This window comes from Bubalus bubalis, chromosome 18, assembly GCF_019923935.1.
Source record: "Bubalus bubalis isolate 160015118507 breed Murrah chromosome 18, NDDB_SH_1, whole genome shotgun sequence".
Taxonomy (NCBI): Eukaryota; Metazoa; Chordata; class Mammalia; order Artiodactyla; family Bovidae; genus Bubalus; species Bubalus bubalis.
Genome location: NC_059174.1, coordinates 20,554,806 through 20,569,113, shown reverse-complemented (window position 1 = coordinate 20,569,113; position 14,308 = coordinate 20,554,806). Strand labels below are relative to the sequence as shown.

Here is a 14,308-nt window from a genome sequence, read left to right as displayed (position 1 = left end):
ATTGGAACAAGTCAAACCTATCTAAGGAGCTGCTGAAGTTATGTTCATTGATCATTTTAATTGAGGTATTAATTGACATATAATATTATATTAGTTTCAGGTGTAACAACATAATGATTGGATATTTGTATATATTCCAAAATTATTACCACAGTCATTATAGTTAACATTTGTCATCATACAGTTACAAAAAAACACATGATTTTTCTTTTTCTTGTGATGAAGGCTTTATGATCTACCCTCTTAGCAACTTTCAAATCTGTCATAGAATATTATTACCTACAGCCAACCAGGCTGTGTATTCCATCCCTATGATGTTTAGGGCTTCTCTGGTGGCTTAGCGGTAAAGAATCTGCCTACAATGCAGGAGACACATGTAGGAGATGCAAAGTTTGATCCCTGGGTCAAGAAGATCCCCTGGAGCAGGGAGTGGTAACACACTCTAGTAATCTTGCCTGGGAAACCCCATGGCCAGAGAAGCCCCACGGGTTGCGAAGAGTCGGATATGACTTAACAACTGAACAACAGCGCAGTGCAATGATGTGTTTATTTTGTAACTGAAAGTTGGTGCCGTTTGACCCCCTTCTCCAACCCCTGCAAGCTCACTGATGTTTGGGAAAACTAAGAGTCTCCCATTTCTGTTGCCCCTTTAGGATCAGAGCCACACACAAGTTTCACAATACCGCCAGGATCCCTCTGTGATCATGAGGTCCATCGTCCACATGACGGACGCTGCTCGCTCTGGGATCATGCCGCCTGCCCAGCTCACCACCATCAACCAGTCTCAGCTCAGCGCCCAGCTGGGGTTGAATTTGGGAGGGGCCAGTGTGCCCCACACGTCTCCTTCACCTCCTGCGAGCAAATCAGCGACTCCCTCTCCTTCCAGCTCCATCAACGAGGAGGACGCTGATGAAACCAACAGAGTAAGTTAACTGCCTTTAGTATACAGGGAGCCCCCATATTCTTGTGTTTAAGCTTCATTCACAATATTACCTTCCTTTTCTTCAAGGATGTGGAGTAGCACTTAAATGTATGACAGCTTAATTTTTTCTTAACTCTTTTATATCTGTTTATTTCTGTGGAAAGTATATTCAACTGAAACTTGGGAGATCTGACTTCAACTAGTTGTAAGGCCTTGAGCAAATCAATTAATAGGCTGAATTTTACTTAAATCGGCAATGGAGAAGGCTTCCGGTAGACTTTTCAGAAATTCTGAACGGCTCTGGTCCTAAGTTAATGTCCCGATGGGCACGTTTCATCTGGTTAGTTGGCTGAACTGCTGCCCATTGGACAGTCTTGCACCCCAGTGGTGTTTACCACATGCTATGTTCCAGTGGTTTTGCACCTTTGCTTTTGTGGAGGAAAGTGATTCAAATATACACAATTTGAAACAAAAACTTAGTTGCCAGTTTGACTTTTTTGCATGCCTAGAAAAGACATCGTTTCATTAAAGTTACTTATTCTAGTTACACAATTACTCATTCCTCGTTTATTAATTATGTGTGGTACACCTACTCTGTGCTTGGCATTTTACTTGGTTCTGGTGACACAAAGACTTATGAGAGAATTGCTGCCCCTGGGACTTCCCACTGGGAACAAATAAGAGTGTTTAAAACTAGCTCCAGATGTGATTAGTGGCATAGCTGATGTATCTGGTGTACTGAGATTGTCATCGATTCTGCTTTGGAGAGTGATTTGAGGAAGACTTTATTGAGAAGGTGATGTTTGAATTAGGTCCAAGAGGATACACAAAAGTTTGTGAGGCAGAAGAGAGAGGCCCACATTGTGGTAGAAAGAGCAAAGGAATTATATGTCCATTTATGGGTACCATGAATGGTGTGACATGGAGGAGGAAAGAAATGGGACTTGAAAGAAATTGCTGGAATGTGGCAGCCTTTCCCTGCTGGTAGTTGAGAGCTGATTAATTCTTTGCATTGAGGAATGGCATGAACAGATTTTTTGCTTTAGAAACATAGCTTAGGCTGTATATAGAACGAGTTACAAAGAGAGGGACCAGAGAGAAGGAAACCAATTAAAACATCCTTTTGTTATGATTTGTTTCCTTTAATTTTAGCAAAGGAAGGCATACAGGAGGTGCGAGATTAGTGAGACATTCAAGAGAGAGAGAATCATCCATTAAGGTTTGATGATTGCCTGGAATTTGAAGGAGTAAAAGGTATGTTGGGTTTTAGTTTGAGAACCAGCATGGATATCAGTAAATGGAGAAGATTAACCCAGGAAGTGAGGAATGTTATTTTTCCCCACCATGGGGAAGCTGAAAGTTTGGCATGGTAGGGGTTGAATTTGAGACACTTCCATTTGAGTCTAGAACTCAGTCCATTGGAGAGAGTCTAGAATTCAGTCTGTTAGAGATGGAAGTATAGATTTTTGAACCATTGGCACATAGATAGGAGCACATAGAAGTAACCAGAATTTCTTAGAGTGGGTAAGGAACAAGTCAAGACCAGAATATTAAGCATCATTTATTTTTACCTTTAGCATCATTTATGTTTAAGTAGAAATGGAAGAAAAGGTGCTTAGAGATTTCGGGTGATGAAAAGAGGAGGGAGTTTAGCTGAAAAGAGGAGAAACGTGGCAGGGATTTTAAGGAGGGTTTGGTCTGTCCAGATATGTTGACTCCCCGCTGGACACAGAGTGGAGAAATTTGCTTAGCAGTCTCTACTCGCACTCACAAGGACTTCAGCAGGGTGAAGTGGGAAATAATAAACTCAAGGGATGTGTATAAGATATAGCTGGGTTACAGCTGGCTATTACACAATTCAAATAGATTCCTTTCATTTTGTTCGCATTCCCACTGATCTTAATACTTACCGCTGTATCAATCTGAAATTGTCATCTCTATAAAGAAAGTTTTATGTGACTCTTAGCTCATTCCATTTTTAGACAGAGTCTAGGTTTTGAGTAAAGACAAGGAATCCAGTTTATCTGTTAAGTAACTTAGCTGAAAAAAGGAAGATTAATGTTATTGTTGATTATGTCTTTGGAATAAAGCTATTTCTCCACTTTTTCATAGCCCTTTGAGTCAACTATGCAAAGTTTCTTTAGGAGAATTAATTCTGAGCTTTTATTTAAACTTGTGAGATTCTTCACTTTGGATTTATTCTTAAACGGTAAGGATGACTATGGCAAGTCATGGTTGTCCAGGAAAGATGACAAAGGTTGTCGACATTTGAATGTTGTTTTGCAAAGAATGGAACTGAACTCTTATTTGGAAAAAGCTACACTGGAAATAGGTCAGAGTATTGTTGGTGCAAACAGTGCCAAATTCTCTTCCAAGAAAAGAATAGAGTTTGACTCAATTAGAAAAATCTGTGTATATATTTTTTCCTTGTGGCTAAAGTAATATTTTTCATTGAAGGAAAATTTGGCTCAAGTTGAAGCTCTAACTAGAAGACATCTGACTCATTTGCAAGTTCAGATTCATTAACTAGAATACAAGTTTCATTTATTCTGAAGATTTAGAAAAACGACTGTGGCATCTATGGAATTTTATTTAATTCATTGTGTGAGTTATGAAAGATGGCATTTTGGAGGAGAGGTGAAGTCGAGCTTAATACCTACTGACATCTGTAAGCTACTTGTGTAAAGTATGGGTGTGTTATTACTCAAATAGTGCAAACAGCATGCCCACCAAGAAGGTTACTGGCTTCCTAGGGTTCAGAGCTCTCAAAAAAAAGTTGCTTATCAGTTTCCTCCCTATGAATTCTAGTCATTGAATTAAGTTTCAAATGACCCTCTTTCAGAAAGTAATGATACTCTTGGAAAATTTGAGTTAAGATTCAAGACTCAAGGCCATTAAAAGCCAATCCGTTAGTAACTTGAATCTATCTCTGTTGATCTTGCCCAGAGCTGGCTTTTAAAACATATTTTGTCAAACACTTCAGGATTCTTGATAAAGTTAACTGCAAAATTATCTCCAATATAGTCATCATATTATAATCTAGGGGATGAGGAGGGGAATAAAACAAGGTTGATGAATCATTTCCCCTGCTTCTCTAATGAGTCTGTTATATGGCAGCCCACTCCAGTACCCTTGCCTGGAAAATCCCATGGATGGAGGAGCCTAGTAGGCTGCAGTCCATGGGGTCGCGAAGAGTCGGACACGACTGAGCGACTTCACTTTCACTTTTCACTTTCATGCATTGGAGAAGGAAATGGCAATCCACTCCAGTGTTCTTGCCTGGAGAATCCCAGGGATGGGGGAGCCTGGTGGGCTGCCGTCTATGGGGTCGCACAAGTCGGACATGATTGAAGCGACTTAGCAGCAGCAGGTGAGTATTAGAGCTCAGTGATATATAAATTTGGTAAACTATACCTATATCATTCCTATAGTTTTGATTTCAGAGTTCATTGGGAATATGTGTGAATATCACTAGGCCAGTATTCTTGTGGCAGCGTTACTTATTATAGATAATAGTAAGCATCTTCTTACTAGTCTTCTTATTAGCCTTGGTGATTTTAAGTATCTACTGATGCTGCTATTTTACAGGTTTTTCATTTTATGAAGAGTATCAATTTCCTTTCTAGCTCTAGTTAGAATTTGAATACTTTTACATTCCTTATTATCCTATTCTTTAGCAAGTTTTTATTATTTTAGAAAATAAAAGTGTCCTTTCCCTTTTTGTGCAAACTTAGGAATTAGAGCTAATTTCCATTTGAGTTTCTGGAGACCATTAGCAAAGTAAAATTCTGGTAAAAAAAACAAAAAAACAAGCTTCAAAAAATCAATTCAGACCAATCATACATACGATGGTATGTGTCTTTGGCCAAGGGACCTCATTTAAAATATCTGAGTTTGATCAACATCCTGAATATTATTTAGGTTTACTTCTAAAACCTCTGAAAATGTAAAATATTTTGTTTATGGGTACATATGTAACACACACATACATCTACACACGCACACATACATACGTGTTTGGTACAAAGCATCCTGTTTTTCATTACTCATAATTGCTATTTAAAGCATATGTTGCAAATGTATTGAAGATACTTCTGGGTCTCATTAATCAATGTTCTAAATGCTAATCTCTGCCATCCAGTTAACACTAAGTAAATTTACCCCTCCCCCTCTTTTGGTGGTGATTCATCTGTTGATGATGTTTAACAAAACCTTAAAAGAAAGACCGGGGACCTGAGTAAGTCTTTCTGCATTCTCTGCAAGTACATTCTAGGCAGTGAATTTTCATCTTGCTTTGCAGGCCATCGGAGAGAAAAGAGCTGCTCCAGATTCTGGCAAGAAGCCCAAGACTCCAAAGAAAAAGAAAAAGAAAGATCCCAATGAGCCACAGAAGCCAGTGTCAGCATATGCCCTGTTTTTCAGAGACACACAGGCAGCAATTAAAGGTCAGAACCCCAATGCGACCTTTGGAGAGGTCTCAAAAATCGTAGCATCTATGTGGGACAGCCTCGGGGAAGAACAAAAGCAGGTAAGTTCAGGCAAAGACCCATCACAGCCATATAACTCAATGTTCCAAGAATATTCCTGACTCCTTTTCTGGGTGAATGCCTCCCCTTAATATGATTGATTCTCATGAAAGCATTTTTCTAAGCTATGGAATTAAAAAAACACAAACATATAACTCCAAAGTACCTTCCACTTGTCTGGATTTCTCAGTTCCCTTAAAGGGTGTGTGTTCAGAACCCATTCAGAAGAGAGTTGGAGGAGATCCAGGCAGTATCCTGCAAGCATAAACTTTTTATGATAATCTTTTCATTTTAAATAATGCGGAATTTCCCCAACCCTCCCCCCCTCCCCACTTTGTCACAAAGGGCACTACAGAGAGATTAAGTCCATCCTGCTTGCTTTTTTTTTGATCATCTTTCTGAACCCTTGTGCTCTCCTGGTGGGTTTCCAAACTTGGAAGCCATCTCTGTGTGTTTCATTATTGTCAATGAGCATTTGAAATTTTATTCCATGTTCATTTGAAAGTGTGGCTGTATGAGAGGCCTTGAGCGATTAGCCACGCTGGTGGGAGACAGTTCCTTAGGGCCTAGTGTCCTGTCTTTCCCCATGCAAGTCCTCCACACAAATGCAGAAGAATGGCTTCCTTGGGGCTCAGTTCTCCTATGTCTTCTCCGTGAAATTCCAATGACCATTCATAGGCGTTAATTTCACAGATCCTCTCAAGAATAGACCCCTGTAGTAGTTCAGTTCAGTTCAGTCGCTCAGTCATGTCCCACTCTTTTCGACCCCATGAATCGCAGCATGCCAGGCCTCCCTGTCCATCACCAACTCCTGGAGTTCACTCAAACTCACGTCCATCGAGTCGGTGATGCCATCCAGCCATCTCATCTTCTGTCATCCCCTTCTCCTCTTGCCCCCAATCCCTCCCAGCATCAGTCTTTTCCAATGGGTCAACTCTTCGCATGAGGTGGCCAAAGTACTGGAGTTTCAGCTTTAGCATCAGTCCTTCCAAAGAACACCCAGGACTGATCTCCTTCAGAATGGACTGGATGGATCTCCTTGCAGTCCACGAAACTCTCAAGAGTCTTCTCCAACACCACAGTTCAAAAGCATCAATTCTTTGGCACTCAGCTTTCTTCACAGTCCAACTCTCACATCCATACATGACCACTGGAAAAACCATAGCCTTGACTAGACGAACCTTTGTTGGCAAAGTAATGTCTCTGCTTTTGAATATCCTATACCTGTTAGTAGTAAACCAGAATAATTGTTTCAGGAATAGAATGGAAAACCCTTGGTTTTCTTTCTTTCTCTCTTCCTTCCTTCCTTTAATCATGAACTCATTCCTACCAGCTGGTTACCTTGGGCTGATGCTGCTGTAGAATCCGCCTGTTTGTTTGCACTGGGCTCCATGCTCTAGGTAGCAGCCCCATCTTCTACCCTAGAAATGTAATCCTAAGGGGCTGGCAAACTGCTGCATCTAACTTTTAAATTCTGGAGAAAAAAACATAGTTGCATTTTGGTGTAACAGCTAGCCATCAGACCACTGTTTAAGAAAAGGAAGCCCAAATCAGGTTTTGTATACTGGGATTTATGTAAATCACTGGTCTCACTAATGGAAATCTTATATCTTTCACTATTTCTGATTTTTTTTTCCCTCGAAAAGAAAGGTCTCCATCTTTTCTCTTCTGTCTTCACTCGCTCTTGCTGTTGTTGCTGGGTTTTCATCCTCTGATTTGTTTCAGCTTAGAAATGAATGTGAGGGAAAGAAGACATGATGGAGAAATTGTTAATTTTCTATAATTTAAACTGTTTGCCACACCTTTCATTCGCATTACCTTATTTACTGTCTGAACAGGAGGCCCTCAGCTGTTATTCTCATGAATTCTGTGCTGCTAGACGAAATCTTTTTCTGTTTGTAATAGTGAACATCAAAACTGTGCCCAGTGAGGGTGGCAGGGTTTGGTTTTGTTTTAATACCTGTGTGTGTGTTTTCACATTTAAAAATCAAAGCCAGGGAAACCAACTTTTTATGTGAGTTCTGTTGCAACCTAATTTGCACAGCAGTTATTTTATGGCTGAGAATGTGTACGCTAAAGGTGGTGCTAATTGTGGTCTTTTAATAGGTATATAAAAGGAAAACGGAAGCTGCCAAGAAAGAATACCTGAAAGCCCTGGCTGCATACAGGGCCAGCCTCGTTTCTAAGGTAAAAGAGCGGCCAATCTCTGCGTTACAAAGTTGAAAACAGCCCTGGAGCATTGAAAACATAAATGCTACTCCTCAAAAAGATAGCACCTTGAATAACTCATAAACTTATTTGTTCTCATTAGAAATAACTCAAATGATGGCATAAAAAATAAGAGTTCATTCAAGCTAATGAATCCAAATTGTTTCCAAAAGATTCACTGATCTCTGCGTATGTTGGCTGAAGCTATTTAGACAAGTCTTAAACAGCCCCCTTTCTTCCGGTCAGGGGCTGAGATCTGTGTTAATGTCCTCTATTTAAATTGAGAAGTATGTTTCTCAGGCATTTTGGACAGCAGATCATAAATTCTCCAGTGGTTGCATTATTGTAATAGACGATGTTGCATTTTTGACCAAACTGTTCCACATCATATAAATAAATAAACCTCATGATTCTTTAAAATAAAATTATGCTCCAAGTACTTAAAAAAAAAGACATGTATATATGTATTATACATAGAGTATACAATGGGCCCTGATGCATTATAAAATGCACTGGTATTCTAAAGCAAATGTCACTCTGGATTATTATTACCTTGATCCAAAAGGAGCATGAGCTGTTACCTTATATTTTAACATTTAATTAACTTTGTCTTTAGCCTTCGTAGAATTTAGAAAGGCTTTGGGGAGGATAATGTGAACTAATGTTTTTGCTCTTGATGTATTTCCTCTGGCAAGCAGAGATTCCATTTCATTGTCTTTGTCGTGGCCTCAAAGTACCACATAGGGCCTCAGGGCATGGTCGGTGTTGCTGGCAAAGCCATTTAAAAAGAATTTAGCCCTTTTTTCTCTTTTTCACCTGAGTTGTTTCTTCTTTATATTAAGAGCTACCATTGGCAGCGGCTCAGAACATGATCAAGAGAGGTTGTCTTTGACAGTTCTTAGGACACTGCCCATTTCATTAGAAAGAGAAAATATTCATCAGGTGGTCCATAGCAAAGCCTTTTTCTGGGACTCTGGAAGATGCACATTGAGAGATATACCGATTCTGGATGCAGACTCGCACGTTGGTAGAAAACCACTGAATGTGTGGGCTATAGATGTTAAGAATTGAGGTGTACTTGATGGTTAATTAGATGGGGTGACGTGAATAGAGTAACAATGTGCATGTACTCAAGTGGATCATTTATTCATTCACTTAGCCAGAAGCAGGTATAGGTGATCTTTGTGCATTAGAGTGTGAATAATTGACCGTACATGGATTTAAGCCAAGAGCCAGTAACTCAGGGTGCACTCTGGAAATAGCATCTGTGATTGGGCTGATCAGGTCAATGACTGACTTAGAAGGGATAACTTAAAAGTTTTACTTTTGGATACTAAAAAGTGATTCAGAAATGTTTCCCAATGGGTAGACTGAGTCCATGGATACTGGAAAATCTATCCAATAGGATGGGATTTAAAAAGAATAAATCTAAAATTCTTTAGGGGTAGTTTTGTTTTGCTTTTGTTTTTTCAATAGGTAAGTATTGTTGTTTAGTTGCTAAGTCGTGTCGTGCTTCAGCAACCCCATGAGCTGTAGCCCATCAGGCTTCTCTGTCCATGGAGTTTTCCAGGCAAGAATACTGGAGTGAGTCACTATTTCCTTCTCCAGGGGATCTTCCAACCTAGGGGACCAAACCCGTGTCTCCTGCTTGGCAGGCAGATTCTTTACCAGTGAGCCTCCTGGGAAGCCCCAGGGCAGTTGAGAACACCCCAAATTTATAGTCAGAGACATAACAGGCAACTAAAATGGCCCTTGAGGTATAAGTTTAGAATAACTTCAACCAGACCCTAAAGTGTGAAATAGCTGCTAATATGGTGATCTCACAGGAAGTAGCATCTAACTGTATAGTTTGATGACTAGACCACATCTGAAGAATTGGTTCTCTTCTTTTTGATCCCCATGATATAAAGAGAAATGGTGACTAATTGAAGACCCTTTAGTGCATTATCTCCATGATGGTAAGGACTGAAAATCAAATCATATTTAAATAATTAAAAGAATCATGGAAGCAAGGATTTGGGGTCATTTGATTTTGGTCCTCAAGTATAACAGCCATCATGGAAGGAAAGCTTAAGTTTGATCTCTGTGTCCTGGATGGAACTCATTCAAGGAGTGGGATTATAGGGAGCAAGATTTCAGCCTCAGCATTAGAAATAATAAACAAGGGTGCATCACATGTGCTTTGAACTTAAGCCTCTACATTCAGAGGGCTTCTCCAGTGGCTCAGCGGTAAAGAATCCACCTGCAATGCAGGAAACATAGGAGATTCAGGCTCATTCCCTGAGTGGGGAAGATCCCCTGGAGGAGGGCATGGCAACCCACTCCAGTATTCTTGCCTGGAGAATCCCATGGACAGAGGAGCCTGACGGGCTATAGTCCATAGGGTTGCAAAGAGTCAGATGCTGTTGGAGCAACTGAGCATGCACTACATTCAGAGCCTGAAACTCCCTCCCTTAAGATGTGACTCAGCTATCACTTTTAGTCTTCAGAATAACCAACAAAATTAATCGAAGCTTAATATTAAACCATAAAGGAGTAGAACCAGCAGGTGAGCAGGAGCTCTTCAGACTCATCCGCTTTTCCATTCTCTGCTAGGGGAGCATCTTAAAGGTGCAATGGCGTGATTGCCCAGGTGTCTAAGTGTAGACATCTCTTGTAGTTTCTTCCTTAAGACTGTCTTGGCAATTTTTAAATATTTGAGTATTTAAAAATAGTGTGTCATTTACATGTAGAAAACTGTGCATATTCTACTTTGTGGATGACATAATGGTTTCTAAAGATCATTATGAACATTTGTGGGTTTCTTCTTAACCAAAGACTTTAGAACATGACCCTCCACCCTCAAGTCATGTGCAGCCCCTGCCCCCACCCCATCCCCTGAGCTTTTGTGCAAAATCAGAAAACTGTCCACCAACGGATGGAGTCTTACACTGATAAGGTCTTCAAACAGAAGCCATCAGCCATGGCTTTTCCTACCTCCAGTGATTCTCCATGTAAAGTCATTCCTTGAGTGTCTTCTAATAGTAGATTTTATAAATGTAAGTAATAAAATCTAGAAATAAACATTCAAAATCATTAAAGAGAGTAGATGGCAGCTTGATGCCTCCAAGTTCCCCTGTTCCTACTCCCCTCCAAAAACCCTAATTTTATGAAGAAAAGGAAGAAAAAGTAGTCTTTAAAAGAAGTCATTCCGATCACAGTTGCATTAGTAAAATATTTTTGTGGAGGTAATTATGTGTTTTTTAGTACAAAATACATTAGGCAGTTTCTCTGCATGTTGAGCTCCAGATTGTTTGTTTATATCAGGTTGTTCAGTCACATGAGAGTTGAACACTCTCCACTTATGCATGACGTCTTTGATAAATTTTGGAAAACTTTGAAAGTATTTGGTAAACCAAAGTATTTCTAAAGTTGTAAAGTTCTTCAATTAAGTGTTTCTAAAGAATTCAAGTATGTTTTTTTATATTCAAGTAAGCGCTGTTATAAATAATCATGGCTCTATATTATATACAGGGCTTTGAAGTTTTCTAGTAATAGTCATTTTCTGGCAGTAGAGCTTGTTAATGAGTGAAAATAGCTAACATTTACCAAGTGCTTTCTGTAGGCCAGGCACTGTTGTAAATGCTTAACAATTATATATGAGTACATTTAATTCTCACAACCCCTACACAAGGTGAATACCATTAAACCCCATTTTATGGATAAGGAAACTGGGTGAATGGAGATGGGTGAATGAACTTGCCGCAAATCACAGAGTTGTTGAGTAGTGGAGTTAGACTTGGAGTCGGGCAGTCTACTCTCATTGTCTTTCAAAATGGTTTTTGGTGGTGATCTTAGTTCAGGGTTCAATGCTGAACAACTGTTACTCACTCAAAGGTGCATCAGTCATCTTTCAGTACAGTAGTGCTGTGGAACACTTGTATAGACTCAAAGCCCAGTGAGTTACAAAGATAAGCATGTATCTCAGAGAGTGCCAAGTAACTAGCTGGGTCTTCAGATCTAGGCCAAGGCAAGGCAGCGTCACCAAATCCTTCTCATCTGTGTGCAGCTGGCACACATATACCCATACGTGGCAGTGGGCTGGCTGGCAGTAAGCTAGTAACTGAGTCTGGTACCAGGGCCACATGTCTGTCATCACCTAGTGGTAGGTTCTGAGAGAGACAGACAGTCTTTGAAGCCTTATTTCCATCACCTTCTGTTGACCAGAGCAAAGGTGCCAAGCCAGCTCAGATTCAAAACGTGGGGAGTTGGACTTCACCTCCGGGAGGAGCTGCCTAGTCCTCCCACAAAGTGCTTGGGAAGCAAGAGTAACGCTGACCATTTTGGTCATCCATTCACAGTCCTTATAAAAACACTCCAACCATCTCCCCTCAAATGCAGGCTGCTGCGGAATCAGCAGAAGCCCAGACCATTCGCTCCGTTCAGCAGACCCTGGCGTCCACCAATCTGACCTCCTCCCTCCTTCTCAACCCTCCGCTGTCTCAGCACGGAACCGTGTCAGCGTCCCCTCAGACTCTCCAACCATCGCTCCCTCGGTCGATCGCTCCCAAACCCTTGACCATGAGACTCCCCGTGAACCCGATGGTCACGTCGGTCACCATTGCCGCCAACATGCCCTCGAACCTTGGGGCTCCGCTGATCAGCTCCATGGTGGGCTCGGCCTCCTCCGCCCAGGTGAGCCCCTCAGTGCAGACGCAGCAGCAGCAGCAGCAGCAGCAGATGCAGCAGTTGCAGCAGCAGCAGCTCCAGCAGCAGCAGCTCCAGCAGCAGCTGCAGCAGCAGCATTTTCAGCACCACGTGCAGCTGCAGCAGCAGCAGCTCCAGCAGCATATCAACCAGCAGCAGCTGCAGCAGCGTCTCCAGCTGCAGCAGCTGCAGCACATGCAACATCAGTCCCAGCCTTCTCCCCGGCAGCACTCCCCAGTCACCTCCCAGATCACATCCCCCATCCCCGCCCTCGGGAGCCCCCAGCCGGCCTCTCAGCAGCACCCGTCGCAGATACAGTCTCAGACACAGACTCAAGTATTATCGCAGGTCAGTATTTTCTAAAGAAGAACGCGCGGGGCAGGCGGTTGTGCCGCGTCTGGAAGCGAGTGGCCGTCAGAGGGTATACCCCAGGCGGCTGCAACTCGTGGAGTCGGGGTTTGGTGGTGATGCAGAAAGGTGTAACGATCGCGGCGGTCCTCTCCAGTGTCTATTAGATAGGCAAGAAGAACTAAACAGTGGAGCTGAAAGATCTCGAAACTACTCTGTTTTTAATAAGAAAAGCTGTGCTCTTCTATGTGATGGCTTTTTTATTTATTCAGGCTCTACCTACAATATGTGAATCAAACCGTGTCATGAATCCTAAGACAGACTGATGACTATAATAAACTGGCCTCTCTGAGTCATAGCAAATGGCCTTATTTCTCCTGAAGTGAAGCATCCCCACTTCAAGGCGACTGGAACTTCCGAAGCCCTGAAAATAAAAAGCACAGTCAGTAACTACCTGAAATCTGAAGATCCAGTTTCATACAAACATTTGTATGATGTCAATCGTTGATGGCATTTTTTTGTCATGAAAAAAAAAAAATAATGTAAATCACAGACTTTTGCCAAAGCTCTTATTTTTTTCCTTGAATCTCTCCAGAAAAAAAAAAAGAAAAAAAATGCAAGTGATTAGATTCAATTATTGACTCCTTTTCACTTTTTACCCATGACTTCTCCAAACCAAACCACAGTATATGTTGTAACACTATGACCACTGTTAGCCCATTCTATTCATTCCAATTAGAAGAAAAGAATGTGAATATTATATTCTGTGTTTTGAGTGACAAGTTTCGAAAATTAAAAACACTGTATTTTTAAAAGGGAAATGCACTTAAATGAAGACAGTTATTACAAAAGTTAAGATTTAAAAAAAAGCAAGAGTTTTTATTATGATGTAATACCGGTAGAATATTTAAAAGGCGCATCACATCTGAATAATCAATGTAAATATTTTCTTTCAAAGTTGTAAGTTTTCATATCATGTGTTGTAAAGTTTTCATAAACGAGGCTTTAACGTAAACACTGGTGACATAAACCATTCATTGCTATGTTGCTTATTGTGTTTTTATGCTGTTTTATACTTTTTTATGAGTTATGATAGCAGCAATTAAGTTGTTTGTATTTTGCTTAACTAAAACAAAAATGCTTTTATCTTGCTATAGAATAAACACATTTCAGTAAAAACTGTGGACTGTATTTTGATGCAACAACCAGGCAACTGTTCACTTTTCAAATAAAATGATATGTCAAATTTCACTTGTGGTTCCTTGAATATGTAGAAGATGGGGGAAATAGATCCCATACCAACCTGTGTTTAAGCCCTGGTATCTTCTATTTTTAGCTGAAAATACGAGATTTACAGCTAAGAATGTGGATTGCATGGCCCCCACACCAGGGCCTGTTAAAAAGAAGCTAAACCATTAGGAATAGAACCATTAATGGAATTCCCTGGTGGCCCAGTGGTTTAGGACTCTGAGCTTTCAGTGATAAGTGCACAAGTTCGATCACCGGTAGGGGATCTAAGATCCTACAAACTGTGCAGTGGGGCCAAAAAATAACAAAATAAATAGAACCATTAGTAATTATTTATACTTATCATTTTATTAAGATGCAAGGGCAAGGT

The 14,308-nt window shown here is 40.7% G+C and overlaps 1 protein-coding gene across 6 annotated transcripts in view; it reads left to right on the top strand.

The window, feature by feature from the left end:
- TOX3 (TOX high mobility group box family member 3) overlaps positions 1–13,941 on the top strand; it is a 121,812-nt gene extending 107,871 nt beyond the window's left edge. For all 6 annotated transcript variants that reach the window (XM_025268655.3, XM_025268654.3, XM_044931844.2 and 3 more), the window contains exons 4-7: positions 654–923; positions 5,223–5,450; positions 7,555–7,635; positions 12,037–13,941. In XM_025268655.3, the coding sequence (XP_025124440.2) occupies positions 654–923; positions 5,223–5,450; positions 7,555–7,635; positions 12,037–12,705 (1,248 nt within the window). In that variant the 3' untranslated portion in view covers positions 12,706–13,941. The remainder of the gene's footprint in view (positions 1–653; positions 924–5,222; positions 5,451–7,554; positions 7,636–12,036) is intronic.
- The last annotated feature ends 367 nt before the right edge of the window (positions 13,942–14,308 follow it).